Below are 13,160 nucleotides of genomic sequence, written 5' to 3'. Positions count from 1 at the left end.
ACTCAACGAAATCCTTGTCAAATATCATATGGAGATTGATAGGGTTTTCATGAGTGCTTTTTCACGTTCATGGTGCAGCAGAAGGGTCAAACTACCACCAGTGTCATAAAAGTACCTGTGGAAATGTCGAAAACTCCTACGAAATCCTTGTCAAATATCATAGCTTCACGCCCTATATAGTTATGATCTTCACAAACGGAAAGAACTGGCAACTTCATTATCATAAACTTGACCTTAGGGAAATGGAAATAATCGTCATTTTATCACCTCGGAAAATGTTAGTGAGGACTCATAACTCCACACCCAAGTTAAGAGCCTTACAAGTGGAAAGAATTGGCAACCCTGGCTGTAGAGAAATGTAAATACTCATCGTCACCATTTCATCACCTCGGAAAATCTTGGTCAGAAGCATCAAAACATATTATCAAACTCTTCCAAACCTTAGTCCATCTACTTCAAATGTATGTGCTTGGGGACTGAAATGTAAAGATGACCCTTGTCCCCAGTTTGACAGTCCAACACAGGGTCATCGTAAGCGCCCGAAACAAACCATATTCTCTTCAATGATCTGTTATTTCGACTCAATACCAGATGCTGATAAAAAGACGTCCTGTGTAGTTTCCTAAAATTTCCTCCTTTATTTATCAACCCCAAACACTGGAGCTACAAGGAATTTTCGTCGTATTTTGTGTTTGGTCGGGGAGCTTACAAACTTGCGGTATTGGACTGTAAAACTGACCCTCAGACTCATATTATTAAACGTTTCGGACTCTTGTAAGGGTCGTTTTCGGAGGCCACAGAGGAGATACGTCGGGTTGCCACGAGTGTGTTTTCCCGCTCATGGCGCAGAAGTCTTTCAAAATTACCGCCAAGGTCAAGAAACCTCACATGAAAATACCTGCACGGTTCCCTGGCGCAGGTGTGGAACCCAACGCGGTCATTAAGAGACACATGTGAGCCCTCCCATGTACTTTACCCTCCATGGATGAGTCACGTGCGGCCAGGCTCAGACATACGCGAGTTCCAGACTTTCGATGCACCACCAGTCAGCAGCCAGGACCAGTCACCGCCGCAACTGGTCCGTGCTCATCCTCCTCCCACGCACTAAGCCATCCACCGCATAGTGTTCACAGTTCGACGATATAATGTAAGAAGATGGTGCTACTCTTTTGAACAGTTGAGATAGTCATCCACTCATTCACTCAACCATCTAGAGCTTAAGCGTTCCTAGTTTAACGATATAGTGTAAGACGACGAAGGTGCAATTCTTTGTTTTACCAGATAAGAAAGTTTACAGTACAACGATGCTATGGTGCGTGTCTGTCTAACAATAGACACTCGCTCGCTCACCCACTCAGCCATCTAAAGCATAGTGTTCATAGTTCGACGATATGATGTAAGACGACGAAGGTGCTATTCTGTGTTTTATCCGTTGACAGTTTACAGTACAACGAATACAAGATAACAATGTGACTGTTTTTTCATGGTTTTACGAATCTCGAGACCTGGGATGTTACTCAGATGTCACGCCTTATACATATGCAGTGAAAAAATATATAGTGTAAAATGACGTATAGTGCTGTTATTTATCTATCAATTGAGACGGTTTACAGTACAACGAATACAAGATACCAGAGGTGGGCAAGTTCGGTACTTAGTGCATTAGTGCGGTAGTGCCGCATCACAAAAAAAGTACCGCACTACCGCAAAATTTCTGAAAATACCGCACTACCGCGGATCACACTAAAAACCCTGCGGTCTTTCTTACGGTACTTTGAAAACTATCGAAGACGACATTTGCAGCGCGGCATGCTCAGATTTATTTGTTTATTTTTTTTTTTTGTGTGAATCGGACTCAGTCAATCGGTATCAGTCATCAGAATCAGTGATTCAATCATTCTAACTATTCAGTTATTGTTCAAACTTAAATACTAAATAGACAGACTAAACTATTGAATTAATTGATTCCAAAAGTGCATTTGTAGCTGTTTGGTTTATTATTGCTTTTATTTTGGGAAAATCTATCGTAAATTAAAGCAATTGTACTATTTTAAGCATGTTTCCTTTGTTTGTATAGCCAGGATAGGCACTGTTTTTTTTGTTTTGTTTTTACTACCGCTACCGCAGTACCGCACACCGCGTACCGCACTGGGAAAGAAAAAAATGGGACCACACTACCACAACCGCACTACTCCGGAAAATGGACCGCACTACCGCAACCGCACAACTGATTTTTCAGTACCGCGCCCACCTCTGCAAGATAGTACTAATAATGTCCTATATATCGTACTTTTTATCTCTTTATCTCTTCAGCTCTTTGAAAGCTAAATGTCTCGCCTCATATGTAGTGAAAAAAAATATATATATACACAGTGCAATGCAAAGGTGTCTTCAAAGCTCTCTATAAGAAAGGGGGGAGAGGAGGGAAGGGTGGGGAGGGAGGGAGGGGGTCATGTATGTGTGTGTTGGGGGGGGGGGTTCAATATGTGGGAATATTAGTCATGGTGCTTTTCTTCCTCCTTTTAGCATGTCGTCGCTGTGGCTACTCATCGGCGCTGTAAGTACCCATATCTAAGTAGTAGTAGTAGTAGCAGCAGTAGTAGTAAGAGGAGGAGGAGGATGAGAAGGAAAGGGAGAAACACAGCAACATGGAAGAGCAGGCAACCGATAGCACCTTGGCTTTCTAACGAGTCTGCCTTCCTTGGTCACTTAATCGACTGGCTTGAGTCCATATACAACGGGCGGCGCCACACCCTCGGACCCCCAGACAAGTGTTCAGAGGGGTCGATTACGTCAATGCTTCTTCGCTCGCCTTATTATAGTCCCCCCCCCCCCCTCGGACGCCCAGACAAGTGTTCAGAGGGGTCGATTACGTCAATGCTTCTTCGCTCGCCTAGTTATAGTCCCCCCTCCCCTTCTATATCCTTACTTTACTGTCACGGTGTCTCTTCTATTATTTATATCCATGTCTGCTCATCGAGGGGACTGTGTTTGGGTCAATCATTTTTTTTTCCTTTGATCCCTTTTTATAGATCTCAGTAGTAGCAGTAGTAGTAGTAGTAGTAGTAGTAGTAGTAGTAGTAATAATATTAATCTATGGAAGTTTTACATTGAAACTGGAAACTAAGGGCACAAGGCAGAGATGAATGGAAACGTTTTAGAGATGCGTCTTCAGTAGTGAAATTATACTACAGGCTGATGATGATAATGATGATGATGATGATGATGATAGGAAGAAACCCGTGTCAAATATGTGTGTTTGGGCGCCGAACTGTTTACGAGTATGGCCCAGCCTCACGTGCCGGCAGGTGTGTGCGGCGGCGGCGGGGGCGGCGGCGGAGTGCCCCATCGATTACGTGGAGCACCCAGTCATCCTGGTCTCCATGGACGGCTTTCGCGCTGACTTCATCAACCGCGGCCTGACTCCAACCCTCCAAGCGCTGGCCGACCAAGGGGTGCACGCCGCCTTCATGCACCCGGCCTACCCCAGCCAGACCTTCCCCAACCACTACACCATCGTCACGGTAACTATTTTGTTTGTTTACAGCAAGGGAAGCAGCTCACGGGCATACAAAAAACACCGCTACCTAAAAGCCCGCCAGACGCCGCTCCCACCAAAGAATAAAGAACGGGAGACCAGGAGAGAGGTCATATAGAGGGAGTTTTCTTTATTTTACGGCAAGGGAGGCAGCTCAAGGTCATAAAAAAACAAAACCAGCCACAAGAAAAGCCCGCTAGACGCCGCTCCAACCAAAGAAACAAGAACGAGTGCAGAAGAGACGTCATATAGGGCGAGAACCTTAATCCTAATGACCCTTGAAGGAGTCTTTTTTGCTACTAATCTCAGTTTGTGTCTTGCAAATCAAACATATGAATCAAACCTAAAGAACAGGATGCCATACTAGACAACCGCATCCTGAGCCGCCTAACCCAACCAGGGCATGTATCCTGAGGCCCACGGGATCATCTCCAACAAGTTCTATGACCCTGAGTTCGGCGCCACTTTCAGCATTGGCAGCGATGAGTCTCTACTAGGGCGTTGGTGGGGCGGTGAACCCATCTGGAACACCCTTACGAGGCAGGTGGGTTTCCGAGAGCATGAATCGCAGTGAAATGATAATAAGTGATAATACTAATAATATATGTCCAGGCCGGTCTCGCGTAGGCTCCCGCGGGTCCTTTCCTCCCCTCTGCTCTGCCACACAGTCCCAGCACCTATCCCTTCCTCTCATATGTAAGCAATAGGTAACATATGAGAGGAAAAAATAGGTGTTGGGACTGTGTGGCAGAGCAGAGGGTAGAAATAGACCCGCGGGAGCCAACGCCAAAACGGACTCCACAATTTGGTTTCACTAGGCTGGGATAAGATCTTTAGGACGGGGATGGTTGTGTTTTTTTTTCATAATTGTCTCCATTTATTTATTTCCTGCTTTTGACCTATTTTTCGAGTTTCTATCGTAGTGAAAAGATGATAATAGTGATAATATTAATACATGGTTTGTGTTTTCATAATTCTATCCCCTTTTCTCTCCTACTTTTGTATCAATTTTACGATTTCTCTACTAATTAGCAAGTGGGTCCGTTGCTTGTTCATTTTTTTGTTACGTTTTCGAATTATTATACTTTTTTCTCACCTGTTTACATTTATCTGATGTTCTTTTCTTTGTACATGTGTTTATTCCATACGTGAACAATAACATACGGACTGAAACGCTGTATATCTAAAGGCACGAACTGATTAACGTTTTTAAATAATACGAAGAAAATATTAAAAGTATAAATGTTCAGTTAACCTCGTAATATATAATGGCCCAATATCTTAACTCTTCTCTCTATTAACTATATTATCAATCATTTCTTCATCCAAACTCTAAACTACATGTCCTGTCCGTGTGTGTGTGTGTGTGTGTGTGTGTAGGGCAAGATCAGCGCCACCTTCTTCTGGCCGGGGTCTGACGCGGACATAGGAGGGGAGCACCCGAGCTACTGGTACGCCTACAACGACAACATCACCTACGAGGCCCGCGTGGACCAGGTGAGGAAGGTGTGACAGAGATGAGCAGCTCAAAGGCAAAAAGACAATAAAAAGCCTGATTACAAGCAAAACTTTCATCACCGTGTCGCTTTCTTAGCTACAAACACTGTTCTAGAGACAGAATTGCCCAGTACGGTCGTGCGGGAACACCTTGACCTTCTGACATCCTCACATTTGATTGACTAAAACTTTTTTTATATAGGGGGAACAGATGCCTAATCATTCTCTAGTAAGTCAGCAAGATATACACAATAATATGTGAAAATTTCATGCAAACCAAATAAATACAAATGGCAAGACAGGGATGAAAAGGAAAAAAATCTTTAGGAGCCAATATCTTGAAAAGTAGTTTTTTACACTTTAAAAAAAATCACAAAATCGGTAAAAGTCTGACCGACTTTTGTTAGGTATCAGTTAAAACTACGACTAAAGGACATTTTTTCCCGCTATAAAATTTCAAAAAATTTCAAAAGAAAACGGGACACAAGAGTGGAGAAAATCAAGTGACAAAAATTTGTAATTTTTGTTTTTCGAAGACAAAACAAAAAATCCATTTTTTTTTAGCTGGGAAATGTGGATAGGTAAACAAAGTTTCTATGGTACTTTTTTCAAAGCGATTAACTGAAAAATAGTGTGAAACAAAAAAACAAAAAAAATGCGCTTTGTTTGAGTCTCTCCTAAACTTCACCCGAATTTAATGAAAGTCACAGAATATCATACCTTTACACCTACAAACAACATACTAAAACTTCAAAGCTATTGGACGAACCATATGCGCAGGAGGACTCCCCGTAGCCACCTCCCGTAAGTAACCATCTGGACCAATAATAATTACACCCAATTTATCCCTCTGACTCGAGAACCACACCTTTTAATGACACAAAAATAGCCTAAAAAATTCCAATTATTAGTTACCCCACATATTAACCCAACGTTCTGCGTGTGTGTGTGTGTGTGTGTGTGTGTGTGTGTGTGTGTGTGTGTGTGTGTGTGTCGGCAGGTCCTGGAGTGGGTGTCCCTTCCCGTGGAGCAGCGACCGGCCTGGATCTCCCTCTATTTCGACGAGCCCGACCACACGGAGCACACCTTCGGCCCGGACAGCCCCCTGGTACGACGCACAAGTATACTACGGAAGGATTTTGAAGTTCATTGTACATTCGCTAGGTTGTGAGCGCCGTTTCATTTTTGCTTCCATTTTCATTTCTCAAGTGTGAAGATTCATTGTTTTAAGCCCAAGATATCGTCGCTAGTTTGTGTGCGACGCTCCAGTTTCGCTCCATTGGCTTTTAAAAATGGCCGGAGGTAAACAAAGCTCCTTGCGGCACGCCCACAACACTATACCAAGGAGACATTATACAGCCTCCTTGATCACCACAGACTCCTTCCTCTCTCTCTCCTTCCTTGCCTTATAAATTCGTCCCCTTAGAGGCAACATGGAACCTTTAAATATGTCTTTAGTTGTCACCTTTCCTTGCTATTTGTCTTATTTGTATCTTAAAATGGCCTCTTGATCTCCATAGGTGGACGCAAAGCTCGAATACGTTGATCAAATGCTGCAGCGCCTCGTGGATGGCCTGACAGAGCGCGGGATATTTGAGTGCGTGAACCTTATCGTCTTGGCCGACCACGGGATGGCCTCCTCTGTGGGCCTACCAAATCACGTTATAAAGCTGGTGGACTACATTCCCAATATATATGACCTCGCCTACACCTACACTGGGGCCTTCCCGAGGATTGACCCCAAGAATGAGAGCGATGGTAGTATAAAGGGATGGGTCGTGTGTGGGGTGAGAATGTGAAGGAAGGTTGATTGTGGGGTGATGGTGAGAAGGGACATGATGTGTGGGGTGAGTGAAAATGATTGGAGGTGGTAAAGAGAGGGCGAGTAGGTGAAAATTAAAAGGTTGACTGTAGGGTGAAGATGAGTTAAGGGAGTGAAAATGAAGGGGATGGTGATGTGTGGTGATGATGAGGCAGTGAGTGGGAAGATGATTTGTGAGGGTGAGTGAGGGATAAGGAATTCAGCTAAATGAATCTCTAATGTATTATCACACTCATTACCTAGCGAGTCACTAATATTCTCTTTTATAGGCAGCGGCTAAGCAAGACATAATAAGTAAATAAATGGTGAGCATGCAAGAAGAGATGAGAGTGAACCATTACCTAACAAACTATAAAAAAATGGACCTCTACTGTATTGCTACACTCATTATGTACCTAGCGAGTCATTAACCTACTTTTAATTCTGTCAACAGCGGCAGAGCAAGACATTATGAGTAAGCTGGCATGCAAGCGTGACGAGATGCGAGTGTACCGCCGGGAGGACCTGCCCACCCGCCTGCACTTCTCCAACAACCGCCGCATTGAGGACATCATTATGGACCTGGAGCCCGGCTATCTGGTGTCCGTGTCCTATGACCTCTCCAACCTCGGGAATCATGGCTACGACTACTACCAGACAACCATGAATGTAAGGGCTCTTGTGTTTCCTCTTCTGATTACCTGAATTTATCCCTTTTCTAGTATAGGATATGTTTTTACCTCCGCCAACGAAGTTGGGAGTAGGTTATATTTTCGGTCCGGTAAGTATGTTTATTTATTTATTTGTTTGTTTGTTCGTGTACACTGTACAGTCTCCTGTGCACAATTTTGCGGATATTTCAACCAATTTTTCAGGAAAGCTACGTGTCCATCCAGATTAGAACCCATTAATTATTTTATGTCAAAGGTCAAAGGTCAAGGTCAAGGACGCACAAAACGTCAGATTGGCCATAACTTTGGTTCTCTTCATCGTAGAGACTTCAGACTTGGTTCATATTTAAGCTCATGGAAAGAAGCACCTTGCATGACTTTGACCTTAACATCGAAAAGTTCGCCCAAGGTCAATGTTTCCAAAAAATATATAATTTCATCAAATTTCGAAACAAATGCTTCCATATGATGCGTGTCCATCCAGAATAGAACCCATTAATTTTTTGTCAAAGGTCAAAGGTCATGGTCATGGTCGCACAAAACGTTAGATTGGCCATAACTTCGGTTCTCGTCATCGTAAAGAATCTGTTTTAAATATAATGTATCAGTAGTGTTCCATTACTTTCTATTCATCGTATTCCATTAAGCTTATACTGAATATAAGCAAGATAGATTTTAAGGTAATGAATGCAATGAAGCTGCTCAGTATATATCACTAAATGTTTTGCTACCTATCAGTGCCTTACAAGATCAGCTTTCTATCCTTCTGCAGGCTCTGTTCATCGCCACAGGGCCAGAGTTCCTCCAGAGCACCGTGGTGGCGCCGTTCCACAACATCGAGCTCTACAACCTCATGTGCCACCTGACGGGTGTGGAGCCAGCGCCCAACAACGGCACGCTGGGCTCCCTCTACCACATCCTGGCACAGCCCCCGGCGTACCCAGAGCTTCCAGAGGTCAGGAGGAATATTTTCTTTCCAAGTGGACTGATTACTTAGATAGCATTGTTACGTATGACCTTTTAGTACCTATTTTAGAGTGGCCGTGACTTTTCTTTTTACATTCAAAGAGATTGACTGATAGCAAAAGAAATATAATGCCTGAAATATGCTGCTCCTAAAAAGAAATCATAAGATGCAACAAAAAAAGTGACACAATAACTTTTCTTTTTACAATAAAGGAGACTGAATGAAAGTTAAGCAAAACAATAAAATACCTGAAATATGATGCTTCTTAAAAGAATTCAGATGATGCTAAAAATAAGGTGATACAATTTAGTTTTGGAGATGTCTTGATAGCTAACATCATTGTATGGGTTTGTTTAAAATCTCTTGTCACACTCTCTTCCCTGCAGGAGGAGAGACCACCTACCTCAGAGTTCCCTTCAGGAGACTTGAGCCCCCTGCTGGACATGGCCAGCTGTAAGGGTGACCTGCAAGCCCCAGAGGTCAGCCTGAGGAGCCAGAAGCCAGTGATAAATTTTGAATACATAAAACTGAGTGAATATGGAACAACTTTACGCTTACATTAGGAGTAAACATTGGTAGACTTGAATATTATGAATTGCTTGAATATTATGAGTTTTGATTGAATATGATGAATTTTCCTTGTAGACATCTGTGTTAATTTGGAATACAGAATTTTTTCTTTCATTAGGAGCAAACATTTCCAATTAGTGATATAAACTTACATCTTTTCATTATTTCTATCTCCTAGGATTGGCTGTATTTCCTCAACTTCACAGCGGAGGAGCAGCAGAGTCTGGAGGTCGCCCACGTGCCCTGGGGCGTCCCTTACTCCAGCAGCCTGCCCGCCAACCTCACCCTCCTCTACCACCCAGACCATGTCACTGGTGAGTCTGGGGTCTGGAGAAATTTTCAATTCCCATGTTTGATTATGTCCACTTTTTTGGCTTCCAGTTGCTCGAAGAAATCTCAAAAATCATAAAATGTATTCGCGAGAACTTTGCAAGTCCTCCACTTGATAATATTCACTTCTTTGGTTTTCAGTTCCCTGCAGATACCTTAAACATGATAAGACATATAAAAGAAATGCAAGCTGTTATCTATGCATCAATATGTATGCGTGTATAGTAGCTGGTCCAGACAAGTGAGATATGATGGAAATAGTAAACTTTGGTGGCTCAATGGTTGTGATATTATAGCAGCACAATGATTAATATATGGTAGGAGAAAGGCTAACTAGTGTTTCCATATAAATAGTCCATTGGTTAGTCCTTTTTTCCTTTAGCTATATTATAAGAAGGCAGTTTATCTATCTTCATACTGACCTCTTTAACTTTTTTCTCCTCTCTGTTCATTTTGGCTTCTCTCCTCTCCACCCAGCCTACTCGGAAGCCCTCAAGATGCCCCTGTGGACCAGTTTCACCGTGGAGGAGCCTCTGCCAGGGACACCTGTAGAGCAGTGGACCAGCGACGTGCGGCTCTCCCAAGACACCACCCAGACCTGCGGCTCCTATGACACGTCGCTGCCCTTCAACGCCTCCATGTATCCTCTCTTCCCCCCAGGCATGTATTGTCAGGGATCTTGGGACATATTCTTAAAATATTTCGGCACCCAAGCTCACATATTTAAGGCTTTCGTAGGAGTTGTAGGCATTTCCAGGGATAGTTTTATGACCCTAGTGGTAGTATGAGCCTTTCCTCTGTACCATGAACCTTAAAAACACTCATTAGAACCTGACTGATCTCTTTTTTGGCACTTGGAAATAGTTGATGTGAGAGGTGGAAGAACCTGAGAATACTGGCCATTGTCTCACCACATGATATCAAGAACTGCAATTGGCCTCACATACGTAAAATAGACTAGATAAACCTGTATTGCATAGATATAACAGTCTAGATAAACCTGTAGTACTAGGGTCTAAAACAAGAGGTCCTTTACTTATGTTCCTCAATGGTTCCTGTTCTGTCTTCCATCACAGTGTACTCTCAGAAAAAAGCTAGATAAACCTGCATTTCTAGGATCTAAAACAAGAGGTCCTTTACTTATGTTCCTGAATGAGTCCTGTTGTGTCTTCCATCCCAGTTTACTCTCGGAACAGCTCCTTCGCCCGCATCCCGTACCTAGTGAGCAATGCCGTGCCCGTCTCGCCCTCCCTGGAAGAGCGATGGGTCCAGCTTGTGAGCCACCTGGTGTCGGGGTGGGTGCAGGTCTTGGGGCCCCTCAACCTCATCCTGGGCCCGGTGTTTGATAATAATGCCGACTCGTACCCAGATGACTTTGCTACCTTCAGGTGAGACAAAGTGGAGTACTGAGATCAAGTGTAGTTATAGTGAATGATCCCAAACTTTACCTTCCTCCATGCCTAGCTATAGTGAATGCCCCAAACTGTAGCTTACTTTTTTTTTTTACAGCAAAAGAAACAGCTTAAGGGCAAAAAAAGAAAACAAAAATGAAAAAAAAACTTGCGCTAATAAAAAAATAAAAATCTCATCTATGGCATGATGTACGTACAAAGTTATCATTTGAACTAAGTCCAAAATGACATGCATAGTTATAGAGAATGCCCCAAACTATACCTTACTTCACACTAACATAGTATAACAAATAAAAAAATCTCTTATTTATGGCATGATGTACAAAGTGGGTAAAGGTTCAGTATAACTCCGGCGCCTTAATTTTGGTCTATTTTCTTCCAAACCTTCTCACAAAACCCTTTGTATAAATATAATACATTAGTAACAAGTGGCGGACAAATGCCACCTATCCTTTACCCCCAACAAGCTTGGGGACCTGTGGGAATGCGGGGCTTTCGGGTGGGGGGGGGAGACGAAAACGAGTAATTTCCGGGGAGTAAATTATCAGAATCACCTAAAACACTACGGCAAATAGATTGGGCTGCGTGTTCTAAAAAAATAATAACCACGCGTGGTGGACCTGGTCTCACATGCGTGGGCTAATTTCTAACCAAGCGTACCATTGCTAACCAAGCGTACCATCGCTAACCAAGCGTACCATCGCTAACCACCCTAAAACAGCCCCGAGCCATGACTCAGGGTCATCCGGGGCTTGGGCTGAAAGGACCGGGGCCCCGTATGACCTTGAGTCATGGCTCGGGGCTGTTTTCGGGTGGTTAGCGATGGTACGCTTGGTTAGCGTTAGCGACGGTACGCTTGGTTAGCGGCGGTACGCTTGGTTAACGATGATACGCTTGGTTAGCGATTAGCCCACGCATGTGAGACCAGGTCCACCACGCATTCCCACAGGTCCCCAAGCTTGTTGGGGGTAGAGGGTAGGTGGCATTTGTCCGCCACTTTTTACTAATGTATTATATGTATACAAAGGGCTTTGTGAAGGTTTGGAAGAAAATAGACCAAAATTAAGGCGCCGGAGTTATACTGGACCTTTACCACAAAGGGTGCATCTAAACTAACTCCAAACATGACTCTCAGTTTTCCAGAAGTGCCGTCTGACCTGTTTGCTGTGGTGACACGATGCCTGGAATCGGTGTCATCCTTAGCTGAGTGTCCCCACGCGATGCTGGATGCTGACGCTTTCATCTTCCCACAGGACCAATTGATGAGCAACTGCTTGGTGAGTTTCCCCGAGATTGCAACAGCATGTTAGTGACAGACAGGAGCAGGCCCGGGAATTATCACTGCAGCTGTCAGTGTTACCAAATATCCCAAGGCGGTCTTATCACAGCAACACTTTCTTTCATTCTTCTCACTTTCACACTTCCTTTTTGTTGCCATTGAGCGGCTTCCTTTGTAGTAAAAAAAAAGCTTTATCAGTGCAAGATTTCTAGCGCATTTGCAAGAACATCTCAGGCCTTGGGCACACTCACAAGGACTTAGGATCTTTGATGAACCCAGATCTTCATGATGGCTAAAGCTGCTAACCTAACTTCCACACAGGAGAGAGCACAGTACGCCAAGGAGTTCAGCGCAAAGGTCAACGACGTCGAGGTGGTCACTGGGTTCACCTTCTACCCGGACCTCAGCACCTTCAACCGCACCACTCTTGTCCTCCGCTCTCATCCCGAACTGTGGCAAAGTCCCTTCCCCGTGCCCAGCCTTCTTCGGGGCCGAGGCGCTGCTTAGTGGCCTGCGTGGTGCTGGTGTGAATGTCTAGCACTTGATATTTTAAACCTATTAGTATTTATTAACAGATATGTGTCTAGTTCGGCTTTTTTATTCCAGTTTTTGGTATCGGATTCAGTCAAAAGGGTTGGATTTTCACAGTTGTCAAGATATTGCAAACTCATTCATAAAAAAGTGATATACAAGGAACAACAAAACCATCTATCTACACCTTGAAAAATGGGTTAAAATAGGAAAAGTCATATACATTATTGTTAATAAAGACTGATATGATGTTTGAAAAACTAGGCGCAACTCGTGGCATTGTTTGATAAATAGCAGGTTCGTGTTCTTAATGCTCAGCCAATATGACGGGTATTTGAGACTTGATAACCTTTCCTTTTCCTCTGCCCATAGTCTCACATATCAGTTTAATCCACTTTTGTCACTACTCTCTTTGGTATGGCGGAGTGAGTTAATGAGAAATATAAAAGTGGCAGCCACCAGAAGTCACAATCACAATAGCATGCTGCTGGTGGTGGTGGTGGTGGAGGGAACTCTGGCAATATATTACACTTCAGCATGTGAAAATGGCCTTGATAAGCAGGA

At 43.5% G+C, this 13,160-nt stretch overlaps 1 protein-coding gene across 1 annotated transcript; it reads left to right on the top strand.

The window, feature by feature from the left end:
* Positions 1-935: 935 nt before the first annotated feature.
* On the top strand, positions 936-12,936 carry LOC126999664 (venom phosphodiesterase-like). Its single transcript, XM_050865987.1, has 15 exons — positions 936-1,147; positions 2,527-2,557; positions 3,309-3,524; positions 3,939-4,082; positions 4,919-5,035; positions 6,036-6,143; positions 6,556-6,793; positions 7,291-7,505; positions 8,280-8,462; positions 8,861-8,953; positions 9,223-9,358; positions 9,852-10,038; positions 10,532-10,762; positions 11,922-12,063; positions 12,387-12,936. Exons 2-15 carry the CDS (start codon positions 2,528-2,530, stop codon positions 12,570-12,572), a joined length of 2,226 nt encoding a protein of 741 aa, XP_050721944.1. The 5' UTR covers positions 936-1,147; position 2,527; the 3' UTR covers positions 12,573-12,936.
* Positions 12,937-13,160: the final 224 nt, after the last annotated feature.

Source organism: Eriocheir sinensis, chromosome 1, assembly GCF_024679095.1.
Source record: "Eriocheir sinensis breed Jianghai 21 chromosome 1, ASM2467909v1, whole genome shotgun sequence".
Classification (NCBI taxonomy): Eukaryota; Metazoa; Arthropoda; class Malacostraca; order Decapoda; family Varunidae; genus Eriocheir; species Eriocheir sinensis.
The sequence above is the reverse complement of the archived record's forward strand: the minus strand, read 5'-3'. Positions and strand labels throughout refer to the sequence as shown.